The 17,259-nt window shown below is 40.9% G+C and overlaps 1 protein-coding gene and 1 long non-coding RNA gene across 2 annotated transcripts in view; one reads left to right on the top strand and one right to left on the bottom strand.

Moving 5' to 3' along the window:
* Positions 1-17,259, bottom strand: part of LOC131995517 (uncharacterized) — a 289,133-nt gene that overhangs the window by 240,807 nt on the left and 31,067 nt on the right. The gene's annotated exons all lie outside the window — the stretch shown is intronic.
* Positions 1-17,259, top strand: part of LOC106092494 (laminin subunit gamma-1) — a 58,713-nt gene that overhangs the window by 16,200 nt on the left and 25,254 nt on the right. The window contains exon 2 of the mRNA XM_013259379.2: positions 14,224-14,562. Coding sequence (XP_013114833.1) covers positions 14,395-14,562 — 168 coding nt within the window. The 5' untranslated portion in view covers positions 14,224-14,394. The remainder of the gene's footprint in view (positions 1-14,223; positions 14,563-17,259) is intronic.

The following is a 17,259-nucleotide window of genomic DNA, read 5'->3' as shown; positions in this document are numbered from 1 at the left end:
CACGTCAGGAAATAAGTCCTGTTTGACGGTGCTGGTACGGCCTTTCAGATATTTCGCGCTTATGTGGATATTAAATTGGTGCTCTTCTACCAAAAATACCTTTCATTGGAGATTTATATTGCTATGGTCGGTAAAGATGTCCGGTATGGGGGTGTTTTTGGGGGTGCAGCGGATCCAAATATATCAGATTAGTGCTCTGGTCTCAAATACCTTTCATTTGAGTCCCATATTGTCATTATTGGTTTATATTTCATTTGGCTGGTGGCTTTGGAGGTGCGACGGCCTCCTAAATATCCCACCCTAAATAAGGATATAAATTTCTATATTTAAGCTATTATAAACAAACTAAATATCACTTAAATTGCCCCACCCATCTCCGGGATCTGGCGTTTTCGAATATAGGGTATGGGGAGGGTCCGCCCATTAAAGTTTGGATGTTAGATCTACTACAACCTCTAGGATTTGGTGGTGGATTGGAGTAGCCAAACTCTTTGCCACGAAAGTGGATATCAAATTCATACTCCACTCCCAAAAACCACATTGGAGCTACATATAGTCGGTATATATGTGTGGATTAGGGGAATTTATGGGGTGTGGCGTCCCTGAAACACTTGGCCATGAAACAGATACAGATTTGAGTCCCTTTTTGCCATAATCCACAAATATGTCCAGTTTAAGGGGTATGTCGAGTGCGGCGGCCACCCATGTACTTACAAACAAACAACAAATGTTGCCCATGAACATTCCACCAAGGAAAAGGGGCAAACTTCTCACATATCAATGAGTGCAGTCAGATTCAAGTTCTAAGCTCAAGGATAAGGAGCCTCCGACACCTCTTTGGAGAAAAGTTTTACACGGCATAGTACCTCACAAATGTCGCCTGCATTAAGAGGGGAAAACCACCGCTGAAAATTTTTTCAGATGGTCTCGCCAGGATACGAACCCCGGCGTTCAGCATCATAGGAGAACGTGGTAACCTCTGCGCAACGGGGGCCTCCTATTGTGCTCTACTATCAAATTTATTTAATTTGAATCCAAATTGCCATTGGTTAAGGGAGAGTTTATGGGTTGGCACTACCCCCAAACATCTGGCCTCAAACTTGGATATCAAATTAGTTTTTTTCTATCAAATACCTATTATTTATCGCCATAGTAGGCACTCATGACCGGTTTGAAGGAAGTTTGAGGCGGACACTGAAGTAATATCAGCATCGTGCTAGAGCACGATATTGTTTGAGCCCCATAATGTCAAGCATTTTGAAGGAGGCTATCAATATATTCAGGGCTAGGGGGTCTCGTTCAGATTCACACTAATTAATTTTTTTGTATAGGTTATCTACATTCAAAATCATTGAAAGCGACCACTTGGGATACCACATTCTTAAAGATCCGCAGGTCCTCCTGTAAATGCAAATTGCAAAATTTCGCCCATGAACATTCCACTAAGGAACAGGAGCAAACTTCTCATATATCAATGAATGCGGTCCGACTCAAGTTTAGGCTCAATGATAAGGGGCCTAATTTTTATAGCCGAGTTCGAACGGCGTGTCGCACTGCGACACTTCTTAGGAGAAAAGTTTTACATGGCACATGTTGCCAGCATTAAGAGGGGAAAACTACCGCTGATGGTCTCGCCAGAATTCGAACCCAGGCGTTCAGGGTCATAGGCGGACATGCTAACCTCTGCGCCATGGTGGCCTCACAGTGTCCTCCTGTGTCCATCGCAATTTAAGGGTAAAAAGTGTTCTCTACTACCAAAGACCTTCTATTTCTGTCCTATTCTATCCTGATTGGCTGACGAAAACCACAATTTATTTGAGTCTTTTATTGTCGCCATCTACTGTCCTGCGGAACGGTAGGACGTGACCCAGATATTTGAATCCTTATACCAACATTATATTCGAAATATATTGTAATGGACCTTTCTTTTTATTGACAAATTATCCCGATCGAACTACACGTCCTATTGAAGGATATTTAGTAGGTGTGCCGGCCCTAGACTCTGTCCTAAATGTGCGTACCAAATTCGTAATCAACTCCTAAAGACCTTTACTCCGATACCCATTTTGTGACGTTGAGCATTAATGCCCGATTTGAGGGTTTTTGGTATTTGGGAGGGGGGGCCCTGTGGACACCTTGGACCAAATTCTTAAAACAGATGTGTACTCAGCTTCCAAATATTTTCGTTTGATACCCATATTGTCCCAATCGGTAAATATGTCCTGTTGGGGGGTTTTGGGGGGTGGGGAGGCGCCTCAGACACCAAGGAATACATTTTTATATCAGCATTGGACTCTACCTTTAAATAGCTTTCATTTAATATCCCAATTTTCCCAATCGGTAAATTTGTCCTGCTGGGGAGTTTTGGGGGGTAGGGAGAGCCCTCAGACACCAAAAAAATAATTTTTTATCTCAGATTTGTATTCCACATTTAAATATCTTTCATTTGATACCCATATTGCTCAAAACGGTTAAAGTGTCCTGTTGGATGGTGTCTTTTGGGGTAGGGGGCCCCCCGATACTTAGCGTAACATTTAGTGCCAAGTTCGTACTCTACTCTTAAAACCTTTTATTTGATACCCACATTGCCCAAAGCTGTAAAAGTGTCCTCTTGGGGCTTTTTGAGGGGTGGGGACTCTCTTAAGATTACAATTTGTATAACAAATTCGTTTTCTACTCTTAAATACCTTTCATTTGATACCCATATTGTCCCAATCAGTACACATGACCGTTCGGATGGGTTTTGGGATCGGGCGTCCACCCAGATTATTTAACTCCAAAATGTTTTACCAAATTCGTGTTTTTTGGGTACCATATGGTGGCTTACAAAATTTCGCTTAAATCGGTGCACGCATCTCCGAGATCTGGCGTTTTTGAAATTGGGGTTTGGGGGAGATTCAAATATCAAAAAATTTATTACCCTATTTTCACCAGGGGCCTAAACTCTACCATTTGTGAAAATTTCATGAAAATCGGTTCAACCGTTTTTGAGTCTATACGGAACAGACCAACAAACTATCAAACAAATAAAGCGCAACAATTTCATTTTTATATAAAATTGAAAATTGGGTTGGGGGGAGAGTCCGCCCCCCTTCGAATATCAAAAAATGTATTACCCTATTTATTAAGTAGTGGTGTCGGGTATAAACACTTATTAAGGATACTTTTTTAACGGAATCCATAGTGGTGGATACCCAAGATTCGGCCCGGCCGAATTTAGCACGCTTTTACTTGTTGGGTCTCAGATCAATCCATCCTATGGTGGTACCTATCTAAAAATCCCGAACTTAAGCCGCCTACGCCAAAAAAATTATCTATGCCAAGCAAATTTACATATCAATGAGTGCAGTCTGTTTCAAGTCGTACGCCGAACAGTGTGTCTCCTTGAGAGAAGTTTCAGGAGAAGTTAAATTTTGAATTTGATTTTAGGTAAAAAACGTTCACCCTGTACATTCGCATTTGATTATTTTACATCCATTCGATTCCAGTTTAAGCTCAATTGTAAGGGGCCTTCTTTTTGTAGCCGAGTCCGAACGGCGTGCCGCAGTACGACACCTTTATGGAGAGAAGTTTTACATGGCATAGTACCTCACAAATGTTGCCAACATTAGGAGGGGAGAAAACCACCGCTGAAAATTTTTTCTGATGGTCCCGCCAGGATTTGAACCCAGGCGTTCAGCGTCATAGGCGGAAATGCTAACCTCTGGGCTACGGTGGCCTCAATTTAATTTCAATTACATTTAGTTTTTAACGACAAAATTTCAATGACATTTTTTCTATCTATAAAATTTCAATAAAATTTTTCTAGAGTTAAAAAGAGACAAAATTTTAATGAATTTTTTTCTAAAAACAAAATTTCAATGAAGTCTTCCAAAGACAAAATTTTAATTTAGTGGGAGGTTACAACAAGAAATCACGATGGATTTTTGTGTATGCTTGGATAAGCATTGCGCCCTCTAGAGGCTCAAAAAGTATATTCAGGAGTTCGGTTTACGTGGCCAGCTATGCCAGGGTTGGAAACTATACATCTGTACTTGGTAGATCTGCTTAGTAGATTTCTGCCAAATCGGATAAGAATAGCGCCCTTTAGAGAGGCTCAAAACTGTAATGTGGAGATTGATTGTATGAAAAAAAACTTGTCTAAAAAGAGGGTGTCATTCCGCGGCACGCCATTCGGACTCGGTTATAGACCGAATGGCGTGCCGCAATGTGATTTATTGTAGTTCCCATGTAAACCGACCTCCTGAATATACTTGGAGGCCCCTTTACATTTAGCTTAAACTTGAATCGGAAAACACTCATTGATGGGTGAGAAGTTTGCCCCTGTCCATTTCATTAATCAGGGGCATATTTGCATTAACCCTCCAACATATGATAGGGGTATACTAATCTAGTCATTCGGTTTGTAACACCTCGAATTTTTGATATAATTAAAAAATTAATTGAATCAATTAATTTTTTAATTGAAAACGATTTTATTTTCAATTAAGTTTTTAATTGAAAACGATTTTATGTTCAATTAGGGTTTTAATTGAAAATGTTTTTGCGATTTGTTTCAGTGTATCTCCATATTTAAATTCTCGAGCCTCTAGAGGGCGAAACTATCCCATTAAGCTTAAATGTTGTACGTGGTGTTTTTTCATGACTTCCACCAACTGAGCCAGATATGGTTCAAATTGGTGCATAACCTGATATAGCTGCCATATAAACCGATCTCCCGATTTGATTTCTTGAGTACCTATAGAGCGCAAGTCTTTAATATCATAGCAATTATTATCCATTATCCTCCTTTTTTACCTGTAAAGATATAACAGGCCAAGAACTTGACAAATGCGATCCATGGTGTAGGGTATACAAGACTTGATCGGGCCGAACTTGGCACTCCTTTACTTGTTTCTTTTTTTCCACATTCGATTCACATAACACTCACTGTATACCGGCATTAAACTTTTTTCACTATTCCAACAGAATGATGAGTGTCTATGCAAACACTTTCCGCAGTCGTTGCAGTTATAATGTGTTTGAAATCGTTTCGTTTTTCATGAACTTTTGTCGCTGTAATTGTTGATGTGTTCTTTTATACCCGCCACCATAGGATGGGGGTATACGAATTTCGTCATTCTGTTTGTAACATCTCGAAATATGCGTCTAAGACCCCATAAAGAATATATATTCTTGATCGTCGTGGCATTTTAAGTCGAACTAGCCATGTCCGTCCGTCCGTCTGTCTGTCTGTCGAAAGCACGCTAACTTCCGAAGGAGTAAAGCTGGCCGATTGAAATTTTGCACAATTACTTCTTATTAGTGTAGGTCGGTTGGGATTATAAATGGGCCGAATCGGTCCATGTTTTGATATAGCTGCCATACAAACCGATCTTCGGTCTTGACTTCTAGAGCCTCTTGAGGGCGCAATTCTCTTCCGATTTGACTGAAATTTGGCACATAGTGTTTTGATATCACTTCCAACAACTGTGCTAAGTATGGTTCAAATCGATTCTTAACCTGATATAGCTGTCATTTAATCCTATCTTGGGTCTTGACTTCTTGAGCCTCTAGAGGTCGCAATTCTCTTCCGATTTGACTGAAATTTGGCACATGGTGTTTTGATATCACTTCCAACAACTGTGCTCAGTATGGTTCAAATCGGTCCATAACCTGATATAGCTGCCACATAAACCGATCTTGGGTCTTGACTTCTAGAGCCTCTAGAGGGCGCAATTCTCTTCCGATTTGACTGAAATTTGGCACATGGTGTTTTGATATCACTTCCAACATCTGTGCTAAGTATGGTTCAAATCGGTCCATAACCTGATATAGCTGCCACTTAAACCGATCTTGGGTCTTGACTTCTTGAGCCTCTAGAGGGTGCAATTCTCTTCCGATTTGGCACAAATTTTGTACAACGGCCTTCAACATACGTATGCAATATGGTCAGAATCGGTCTATAGCTTGATACAGCTCTCATATTAACCGATCTCCCAATTTCGCTTCTTGAGCCCCGAATCGGACTATGACTTTATATAGCTGCTCCCCCTGTGCTTATTCATTAAACTTTGTTTGCCTAAAAACAGATACTGCGCAAAGAACTCGACAGATGCGACCATGGTGGAGGGTATATAAGATTCGGCCCGGCCGAACTTTGCACGCTCTTACTGGTTTTTTTTTATTTAGCTTAGCTTAAATTTGTTGTGATGATTTCATTACACTCAAGCGGAATGTACACGTTCCGGCAATTGAAGCAAAAAAAGACCAAACTATTTAGCAACATTAGAAAACAAAAAACAAGAGTGTGCTTAATCTTCTTAATACCAATTCGGATGATGCCGACGATGGCGTTGATGATGATATTGCATTTAGCAACGACTTTTTGTGGTGATGCACCACAATCAGCCAATATTAGCAAAAAGGTTAAATTAATTTAAATGCTTGTTGTTGTCTTCTTCACATCAAATTAGTAGTTTCATCTTTCGGCCAGATGGAGCTCTGGAAAACATGGAAATCTGTTAAGTTTTGGCGGTCTAGTATTGCATGAGAAAAATGAGATCACCGCAAGCATGCCCGTATCGAGTTGTGCGTGGTGCTAACATTGAACCAAATTTAGTGCAGGCAGGCCACATCATTTCTTTTGGAATTTATGACGCCTGCCAACATTGTTTAGTGGCTGCATTCAGTTGCATTCATTCATAAAAATTCCTTGAAACTTGAAGACAATTAACAGTGGCTTCAAGTACCATGTTTATGGAATGAATTGTTAAAAATGCATCTAGACGAATGTCTTATACACTGAGAACAATGTGTGGTAATGGCATCTGATTGCATCTTGATTTATGTTTCATAGATATGGTATGGCTGCACAGAAAGTAATGCCAAAATCTAGGGTTACTTACTTTACTTTAATTGGATATGACAGAACATTTGTTCCACAAGCCGAACGTAGAATAGCGTTCCAAGCGCCTCGATCTTCTGCGCTCATTTTAAAATCTCTGACACCAAGTTTCGAGGTGTCTCCCACCACTTGATCTTTCCATCGGGCTTTTGGTCTTTCCGGTTTGCGTGTACCAAAAGACTTCTTTGCTGGAGCTTCTTCATCCATTCTGACAACATGACCTAGCCAACAGCTCGTGGCACATACGTCGCCTATTTTCTCCATTAACGCAAACTGGTCCATATATTTTACGAAGAATCTTTCTCTCAGATACTCCAAGTACTGCCTCATCTGCTTTCACAAATACCCATGCTTTAGAACCATATAACAGCACGGGTAGCATCAGTGTCTTGTATAGTTGAATCCTCGTTTGTCGAGAGGTGGCCTTGTTTCTAAACTGCTTACTAAGTCCAAAGCATATGTTTGCCAGTATTATTCTTCGCTTTATCTCAAAACTAGTGTCATTCGTTTCGGTTACGGCGGTGCAGAGGTAGATAAATTTACTGACAATCTCAAAGTTGTGGCTCCCAACTTTCTCCATTATCTTTATCTGCTCGGTTGTGCAAGGCTTTTTGGGAGTTGCCAGACCCACTTTCACTGACTCTCTTTCGATTCTTTCAAAGGCTGCAGTTACTACTTCCGATGACCGATGTCATCCGATGTCGATGTCGTCGGCATAGGCGAGTAGCTGTGTTCTCTTGTGAGTTGTATTCCATATCTATTCACATCTACATCTCGTATGATCGTCTCCAGCAGGATATTAAAGAGATCACTCGATAAGCTGTCTCCTTGTCTGAAAGCTCGTTTGATATTGAATGGTCCAGAGAAATTCACTTCTATTCTTACCAAGGAACGTGTATCAGCAATTGTCATCCTGCAGTGTCTTTCGCAGGGATACCAAACCCAGATATGGCTTGAAATACCTTTGAACGTAAAGGGGTATCGAAAGCGGCTTTGTCCAGGATTGGGTGCAGTGTAAATATCTGGTCCATGGTGGATTTACCAGTTCTAAAGCCGCATTGATAGGGCCCAATTATCTCATTGACTTTAGGTTTTATTCTTTCACAAAGTACGCTCGAGAGTATCTTGTATGCGATGGCGAGGAGACTTATTGCTCTGTAGTTGGCACATTTCGTCTTGTCTCCTTTCTTGTGTACGGGACATAGTATGCTGAGGTTCCAATCATCGGATATGCGTTCTTCTAGCCAGATTGCGCAGATAAGCTGATGTATACGCTTTATCAGCGTGTCGCCTCCGGTCTTAAATAGTTCAGCGGGTAACCCGTCGGCTCCTGCTGCCTTGTTGTTCTTTAGTCGGGTCACTGCTACCTGGTCCTCATTTTGACTAGGAGATCAACATTCTATACCATCATCATTAATTGGTTCTGCGGTATCCTCTTCGCCGCCAACGTCGGACACTAGCAAATGTTCTTTCCATATCCTCAACATGTTATCTGTGTCAGTTACCAGATTTCCTACTTTGTCTCTAAAGGAGGATGTGCCTGCCCCAAAGCCATCGGTTTGATGTTTAATTCTTGGTAAAATTTCCGGACTTCATTCTGACTCCTGAACATTTCAATTCGCTCACACGCACGCCTTTCCGTTTCCTTTTGCTTTCTGCGGAATAGATGTTTCTGCTTTATCCTATTCTCCTTCTGCTACTGATTGCAGGGTTGCTCCATATGCCGCATTCTTGGCTTCAATAGCATCTCTAAACTCTTGGTCGTACCATGGGTTTCTTGGAGGAGGCTTCCGGTACCAAAGTACGGATTTCGTGGCATTTTCCATGGAGTGGGCAATGGTTTGCCACTGTGCCATTATATCATCGGAACAAGGAGTGCTTTCATCAAGCAGTTGGGTCAGTCGAGTGGAGTATGCGCTGCTATCAGCTTGTCAATATCTAGCTTCCGTGCAGTGTCAGATCGTACTCTCCTCGCCATGTTCAAACGGGTGCGAACCTTTGCTGCAACAGGTTAGTGATCCGAATCCTTATTCGGTCCACGGATCGATCGTACATTCAACACGCTGGATGAATGCCTTCCATCTGGGGTTAGGTTAGGTTTTAGTGGAAGCCTGCAACCAAACTCACTTAGACAGCCTAAAATGCCTTTAAATTCCTATCGTTGAACCATACAAATCGCTTTATGTTAGGCTTACTAACTTTCGATAATTAAGATTCCAGATATCTAAGAAATTAGAACCTTAAGTGGAACTAGAAAACGATTGTCCTTCACAAGATCACATTGGGCCCCGTAACCCTGAAGCGTTTCAATCCCAAAATTTGGAAATACCTGCCATCCGTTATTTATCGCTAGAGGCATATTCACTATTCGCCTGAAATGTGCAAAGTAATTTCTAGTTTTGAAAGCTCGTCTTCTCAACAGTTCCCCAAGATATCTCTGTTACCTGGCATCCAGAACAGTCGAATATAGACCGATCCGCCGCTCCGCCGATTCAGGGTCTTAGGCCCATAAAAGCCACATTTATTATCCGATTTTGCTGAAATTTGGGACAGTGAGTTGTGATAGGATAGTCGATATCCCCCTTCAAATTGGCCTAGATCGGTTCAGATTTGGATATAGCTGACACGTAGACCGATCTCTCGATTTAAAGTCTTCACCCCATAAAAGGTCCATTTATAATCCGATTTCGCTGAAATTTGACACTGTGACTTATGTTAGGCTTTTTGACATCCGTGCCGTATATGGTTCCGATCGGTCTACATTTGAATATTTTTCTACAAAATTGAACAATGACTCAATATCCATGGCGAATTTGTTTGGGAGCAAAAAGTATGCATTTTTCTCCCTATGATGGCGAAAGGTGGTTTACATATATACCCGAGGTGGTGGGTATCCAAAGTTCGGCCCGGCCAAACTTAACGCCTTTTTACTTGTTTTTATATTTGGATATCTGCCAATCCTAGTCTTCCTATTATTGAGAAAGTCGGTGATGGTCTCGTCGTAATGAGCATCTTTGCCTATTCTAGGCTTCCCAATATCGGAAAGGACAGCCTTGGTCCCAAAGTACGCTATGCCTTTAGCATTAGCCAAAATTGCCACCACAAGAAGAGTTTCTTTCTCCGACCAAACCCTGGGTTTCCTTATTTAAGATTTCCATCATGCGTTCTATCGCGAATTTGCTTTCCCATCTGTTAATGAATACCGTTGCCTTTGGGAGCCGGGAGAAGTCCATTTTTCGTACCAGGTCTATGCGATCCAGAATACGTGACGGTATCAATACATTCCGCTGACGCAAAGTGCAGCTTAAGGATGTACCCTTTATACTCGCAGCTCAACATTTGTGGTGGACCTTCTTCAGAGTTCAACACATATTCGAAAATCCGCTTGTTAACCAGATCCTCCACTTGGCACCGATGATCTGGTGGAATCCTACCAGATGCACTGCTGATATCGATGACGGCATAAGTCAGCCACCGTAGCGCAGAGGTTGGCATGTCCACCGAAGATGCTGAACGCCTGGTTTCGAATCCTGGCGTGACCATCAGAAAAAGTTTTCAGCGGTGGTTTTCCCCTACTAATGCTAGCAACATATGTGAGGCAGAAACTTCTCTCCAAAGAGGTGTCGCACTGCGGCACGCCGTTCGGATTCAACTGGGTTCGATTCCTGGTGAGACCATCAGAAAAAGTTTTCAGCGGTGGTTTTCCCCTCCTAATGCTAGCAACATTTGTGAGGTAGAAACTTCTCTCCAAAAAAGTGTCGCACTGCGGCACGCCGTTCGGATTCGACTGTAAAAAGGAGGCCCCTTATCATTGAGCTTAAATTTGAATCGGACTGCTCTCATTGATATGTGAGAAGTTTGCCCCTGTTGCTTAGTGGAATGTTCTTGGGCAAAATTTGCATTTTTGTATAAGTCAGCTCATTTTTTGTGCTTCCTTGCCACTCTGGCGTAAGAGGGCGGCTCCTTACACTTTTCAACGACCATTTTCCACTTCCGTGATGGCTGTGGCCTCTTTTTGAATGTCAAAGTTCACCATGGAGACTCAAAGGCCGTTGGCGCTTCCTTCTTTCCCGTTGACCCTGTCTGGGGTCACCCTTGCGGGAGGTTTGGTTTGGTCTTCCCACAGTACTTGAAAGCTGGGAGCTTTTTTTCTTCTTCATCATCTTGGGAGATCTGACTCGCTTTCCAGCTTACGTAAAAGTGCCTGGAATGTTCGTTCTATCCCCTCCAGCATCCAGCACTTTAGTTCGATTGCGCTGCCGTTGTATACTCCTCAGTCTTCTTCGTCGTGCAACGGACTGCTTTCGTGGTCTTCATGTGAGTTTATTAAATCCCTCGCTGACTACTGCAGTCAGCCCACTCTCTTCATCTCTCTATTCGATTGCGATGACTGTTTCATTGAAACTTTAGCTATCTAAATCTCAATCGGAAACACCACCTTTGCTTAAAGGTGGAGACGGAAACACCAACTTTTCTTAAAGGTGGAAACGGAAACACCGACTTTTCTTACTATTTAAGTTTTAATTGAAATTTTTAAGTGATTTTTTTTCTGTATACCAAAAAAAATCGAATATTGGTAGCTCTATTCGTTTTTTTTTTGCTATTAAAAAGGGTTAAAAAAGTAAAAGGGCGTTAAGTTTGGTCGGGTCGATCTTTGGATACCCACCACCTCGGGTGTATATGTAAACCACCTTTCGTCAAAATCCGGTGAAATTTCCTACCTTATGCCCCATAGCAGCTATATCGAAATATGTTCCGATTTAGACCAAACACTATTGGGTTGCCCAAAAAGTAATTGCGGATTTTTTAAAAGAAAGTAAATACATTTTTAATAAAACTTAGAATGAACTTTAATCAAATATACTTTTTTTACACTTTTTTTCTAAAGCAAGCTAAAAGTAACAGCTGATAACTGACAGAAGAAAGAATGCAATTACAGAGTCACAAGCTGTGAAAAAATTTGTCAACGCCGACTATATGAAAAATCAGCAATTATTTTTGGGCAACCCAATAATAAGTTCAAATCATTGTTCAATTGTGTATAACAAAACTATTGATCTTTTTAGTAGCTATATCTAAGAATAAATCGATGTGCTTCAGCCATATACGACACGGATGTCGAAAAGCCTAACATAAGTCACTGTGTCAAATTCCAGTGAAATCGGATTATAAATGCGCCTTTTTACAACTCACTGTCCCAAATTTCAGCAACATCGGATAATCAATGCGCCTTTTGTGGGCCGAAAACTTTAAATCAAGAGATCGGTCTATATGGCAGCAATATCCAAATCTGGACCAATTTGTGCCATATTGCAGAGATATGTCGAGGAGCTTAACTTAACTCACTGTCCCAAATTTTGGCGACATCGAACAATAAATGCGCCTTTAGTGGACCCAAAATCTTTAATCGTGAGATCTATATTCATCGTGGCATCTATATTCAAATCTGGATCAAATTGAAGAGTGATGTCGAAGGACCTAACACAACACATTTTGGCGACATCGGACAATAAATGCGCCTTTTATGGCCCCAAAACTCTAAATCGAGAGATCAGTCTATATGGTAGCTATATCTAAATCTGAACCAATCTGGACCAAATTGAAGAATGATGTCGGAGGACCTAACACAACTCACTGTCCCAAATTTCAGCAAAATCGGTTGGTAAAAATGGCTTTTTTTTGCCTAAGATCCTAAATCGGCGGATCGGTCCATATGGCAGCTATATTCAAATCTGGACCGATCTGGACCAAATTGAAGAATGATATCGAAAGGCCTAACACAACTCACTGTTCCAAATAACGGCAAAATCGGATAGTAAATGTGCCTTCTATGGGCCTAAGACCCTAAATCGGCGGATCGGTCCATATGGCAGCTATATCCAAATCTGGGTCGATCAAGGCCAAATTGAAGAATGATGTCGAAGGGCCTAATTCAACTCACAGTCCCAAATTTCACCAAAATCGGATAATAAATGGGCCCAAGATCCTAAATCGGCCGATCGATCTATATGGGGGCTATATCAAGATATAGTCTGATATAGCCCATCATCAAACTTAACCTGCTTATGGACAAAAAAGGAATCTGTGCAAAGTTTCAGCTCAATATCTTTATTTCTAAAGACTGTAGCGTTATTTCAACAGACAGACGGACGGACATGGCTAGATCGTCTTAGATTTTTACGCTGATCAAGAATATCTATACTTTAGAGGGTCGGAAATGGATATTTCGATGTGTTTCAAACGGCAACACATCCACCATCCTTCGGTGGTGGGTATAAAAACTTGACTCATTTCGAGAGGGGGCCCTCAGCCAAATATGCATTTTATCGACCTCAGAAGTTTAAGCTTTTTTTGCCATTGTCAGCTATATAGATGGCAATAAGTTTATTTCTTTAATATTAAAGCATTTAAGTAGCTTAGTGCAACTCTTTGACTCAAATGTTGCATAATTTATTTAATTTAAGCCATACTGAATTTGTGTTTCTTACAGTGTGATCAAATTTCTATTTAAAGTACCACAACATTGTATTACTTCATCTCCAATAGCTTTGGCCAACAAAAACAAAATATTATCTTCAACATACATACAAACAATGTCTATGACTTCATTATATCAACAAAATAGTCGAGGGATCTCTTTTGTTGACTTTTCAATTATTTTCTTGTGATCTTTGTTTACATTAGACCATGCAAGAGAACATTATGCCCAACAATGTTTTTAAGTTATGTGGTCATGGAAAGACGGATTGTGAGGCGCAGGTAGTCGCAGACCATGGCCAGACGGCCAGACAATTGGGTAGATATCTCGTCTTTTGGAGACGTTAGGAAAATATTTCGTACTTTGAAGAAGAAAAGACTGGGGGATCTTTGGGCCCCCCTATGTAAAATTGATGTAGAGAATCATGGCTGAGGGAAGGCTTTGTCTATAAAGCAGGGGAGGTAAGATTCTGTAGTAAAATGAATTCAAAAAGTTCTAATACTGTGTGAAAGTTAATAATTTAGAGACCAATGGAAATGGATCAATAAACAGACATTTAATACAGCCACATTTTATTTTAGATACTAAAATTTTCCAGTCCAACCAATGAATCATGTCAGACAACAATGTGAAGAAAATGTTTTGCTTTGCAACTCAAACAACATCTTAAATGTTCATGTCCAACGAGTTCATCGTTCTATCGATACAAATGGAACCCAGCCATCAATATATTCGCACAATAAATCCATTTAAAAGTAATGTGCTGACCACATGCTTGATTTAATGTCTAAGCAACCAAGAGTTTAAAACATTATCCACTGTTTATTTATTTATGTGTTTTTTTCGTCTGTCTTTTCAGAATTTTGTGAATATGTGCTGAACCGATCGAAACACCAACATCACAAATCAAAACTAGAAATTGAGCCAAAAAGAAAACCTACTACTAATATCGAATTTATTTCTTAAGTAATTCTTTTCTTGGTCATAGAGATCGAAAAGAACTCCAATAACACAACGAATCGAAATAACTATGAAACGCAGTAAGTGGAGCAGTAGCTCCACACAACGTTTCATGATTTCATGGACACTGCTGGTCGCCTTGTTAGCGAGTTGTGGGCCACAATTGTCGCTGGGTCAGCGTGGAGCCACCACATTTATGCCTGCCTTAGAATGTTACGATAAATACAATAAACCTCAGGTAAGATTTTTGATTTCAGTTCCAATTAATTCCATTTCAATGTACAAGCGAAATTATATACAAGCGGATTTATTAGATAGATTTTTAGTGAATACTATCGCTGAAGGATGGAGCCGATAAAAAAGGAACAGATTAATATACAAGCAATCTCAAATCGTATATACATAGAATCAACCAAAAGTGAAATACCAGCGGGTATTCGGGTAATAAATGCGGCTTTTATGGGCTTAAGACCCTAAATCCCCAGATCGGTCTATATGGCAGCTGTATCTAAATATAGTGCGATCTGAACCACACCACCACAGTGAGTTTCAGATCTCAGGTTTAAACCCAAAAAATAAGAAATCATCAAAAATTTTTTGGAACATGTTTTTATACCCAAGATGTCTACAAAATTATAAAAACCAAGCTTTTGGTTAAATATAGGTAAATTCCAGGGTATTTACCCAATTTACCGGGTAAATAACTTTTGGGAATTCATCCATCGTCCATCTCTAAAAATTTGCCCATGAACATTCAATCAACAAACAGGTCAGGTGAAATTCCACGTATGCTTCACGAATCAACACTTTATCCACAAAAAATAACTGTTTGGTACGGTTCATATGCCGACGGCATCATTAAGCCATACTTCTTCGTCGACCAAGCCAATCGTCACGTTACCGTAAATGGACAACGCCGCACCATGCGCTCACTGCTTATTTTAGGTCTAAATTGAATGATAAGGACCTGGACGATATGTGGTTAAAATAGGGCAGCGCCCCAAGTCACATTGCATGCTTTACAATCGATTTATTGGAGAGTAGGTAGTTGTTATCTCATGAAATGGCCCAGCCTTTTGGCCGCCTCGCTCGTGCCATTTCACGCCTCTAGACTATTTAGGGCAATGTCAAGTTATTTCTCCAACGGGATGTAGACTCAGAAAGAGCTCAGAGCCAATATTGAACGAGATATAGCAACCGTTTCGGCTGAAGTGTATTACCGAGATATCGAAAATTGGGCCCAACTGAATTGGAAGTGTCACATTCAGGAGCGTACCGAGAAGGCTCACAGATGTTGGGCACTATGTAGACAGGCCGTAGGCTCGAAATAGAGTCTGAATCTGAGGATAGCCAACTGGCTCTACAGGAGCGTGGATAGACCAATACTTACTTACGCCTCAGTAATTTCGTGGACTGCTATGAAGGAAAAAGTGCAACATAAGAACCATACATCAGGTTCAGAGAACTTGTTGTCTTGGCATAGGCAGAGCGATGAGAACCACGCCCATTAGAGTATTGGAAACTATTCTAAATATCCGACTCATTGACATACATATTAAGTGTGAGGCAGCCACTGCGGCTGTGAGACTTAATGGATGGAGGATAGGCTCAATGCGATAGCTCATACCGTCGCGGTACAATCGAGGCGACGATAGGAAACCTGGAAGAAACGGAAGAGGTTTCCGATCGGATACATTAGACGACACTTGAAGTCGAGTGCAAGGCACTGCTGCCAGCGGCACAGTCTGTACTGACGGAACCGTAGTATTGCCATCTGGAACATCATGTTACCCGGATGGATCAAAGCTAGAGGACAGAGTGGGCCCGGAGGTCTACACTGAGAAGTAAGATAGAGGTCAGTATTGTTTTTGGTATCATAACGGGTAACGACATAACGACTACGAGCTGACTTATGCAAAATTGGTTGGACATGTATAGGGCATGTGGGGATGATGATGAGACGTTGGAACATTTCCAATGTCATTAGCCAGCATTCGTGGCTAACAGATACCGGGATACAATACCAGACATGAGTGGTGTGGGAAACAATTAAGGATTTTTTAAGTTGCACAGAATTCCTATTTCCAAAGTTTCATAGGGCGGATTAATATCCGCACCCACTTTTCAACCTAACCTAAGTTTTATTCACGTTTTATTTGATTGTACCCAAACATATATATTAAGTTCCATTTGATTCAACTCAAGCCTATCATAATGTTTTTGTAATCGAAGATGGGCTATATCGGACTATATTTTGATATATCCCCCATATAGACCGATCCTCCGATTCAGGGTCTAAGGCCCATAAAAGCCACATTTATTATCCGATCTTGCTGAAATTTAGGACAGTGAGTTGTGTTAGACCCTTCGATATCCTTCCTCAATTTGGCTCAGATCGGTCCAGATTTGGATATAGCTGTCATATAGACCGATCCACCGATTTAGGGTCTAAGGCCCATAAAAGCCACATTTATTATCCGATTTGCTGAAATTTGGGACAGTGAGTTGTGTTAGGCCCTTCGACATCCTTCGTCAATTTGGCTCAGATCGGTCCAGATTTGGATATAGCTGCCATATAGACCGATCCACCGATTTAGGGTCTAAGGCCCCTAAAAGCTACATTTATTATCCGATTTCGCTGAAATTTGGGACAGTGAGTTGTGTTAGGCCCTTCGACATCTTTCTTCAATTTGGCCCAGATCGATTCAGATTTGGATATAGCTGCCATATAGACCGATTTCTTGATTTATGGTTTTGGGCCCATAAAATGCTTATTTATTGTCTGATGTCGCCGAAATTTGGGAAGGTGAGTTAAGTTAAACCCCTTAACATACTTCTGCAATATCGCACAGATCGGTTCAGATTTGGATATAGCTGCCATATAGACCGATAACTAGGTTTTAGGTTTTGGGGCCATAAAAGACGCATTTATTGT

This window comes from Stomoxys calcitrans, chromosome 1 (assembly GCF_963082655.1).
Source record: "Stomoxys calcitrans chromosome 1, idStoCalc2.1, whole genome shotgun sequence".
Lineage (NCBI taxonomy): Eukaryota > Metazoa > Arthropoda > Insecta > Diptera > Muscidae > Stomoxys > Stomoxys calcitrans.
The sequence above is the reverse complement of the archived record's forward strand: the minus strand, read 5'-3'. Positions and strand labels throughout refer to the sequence as shown.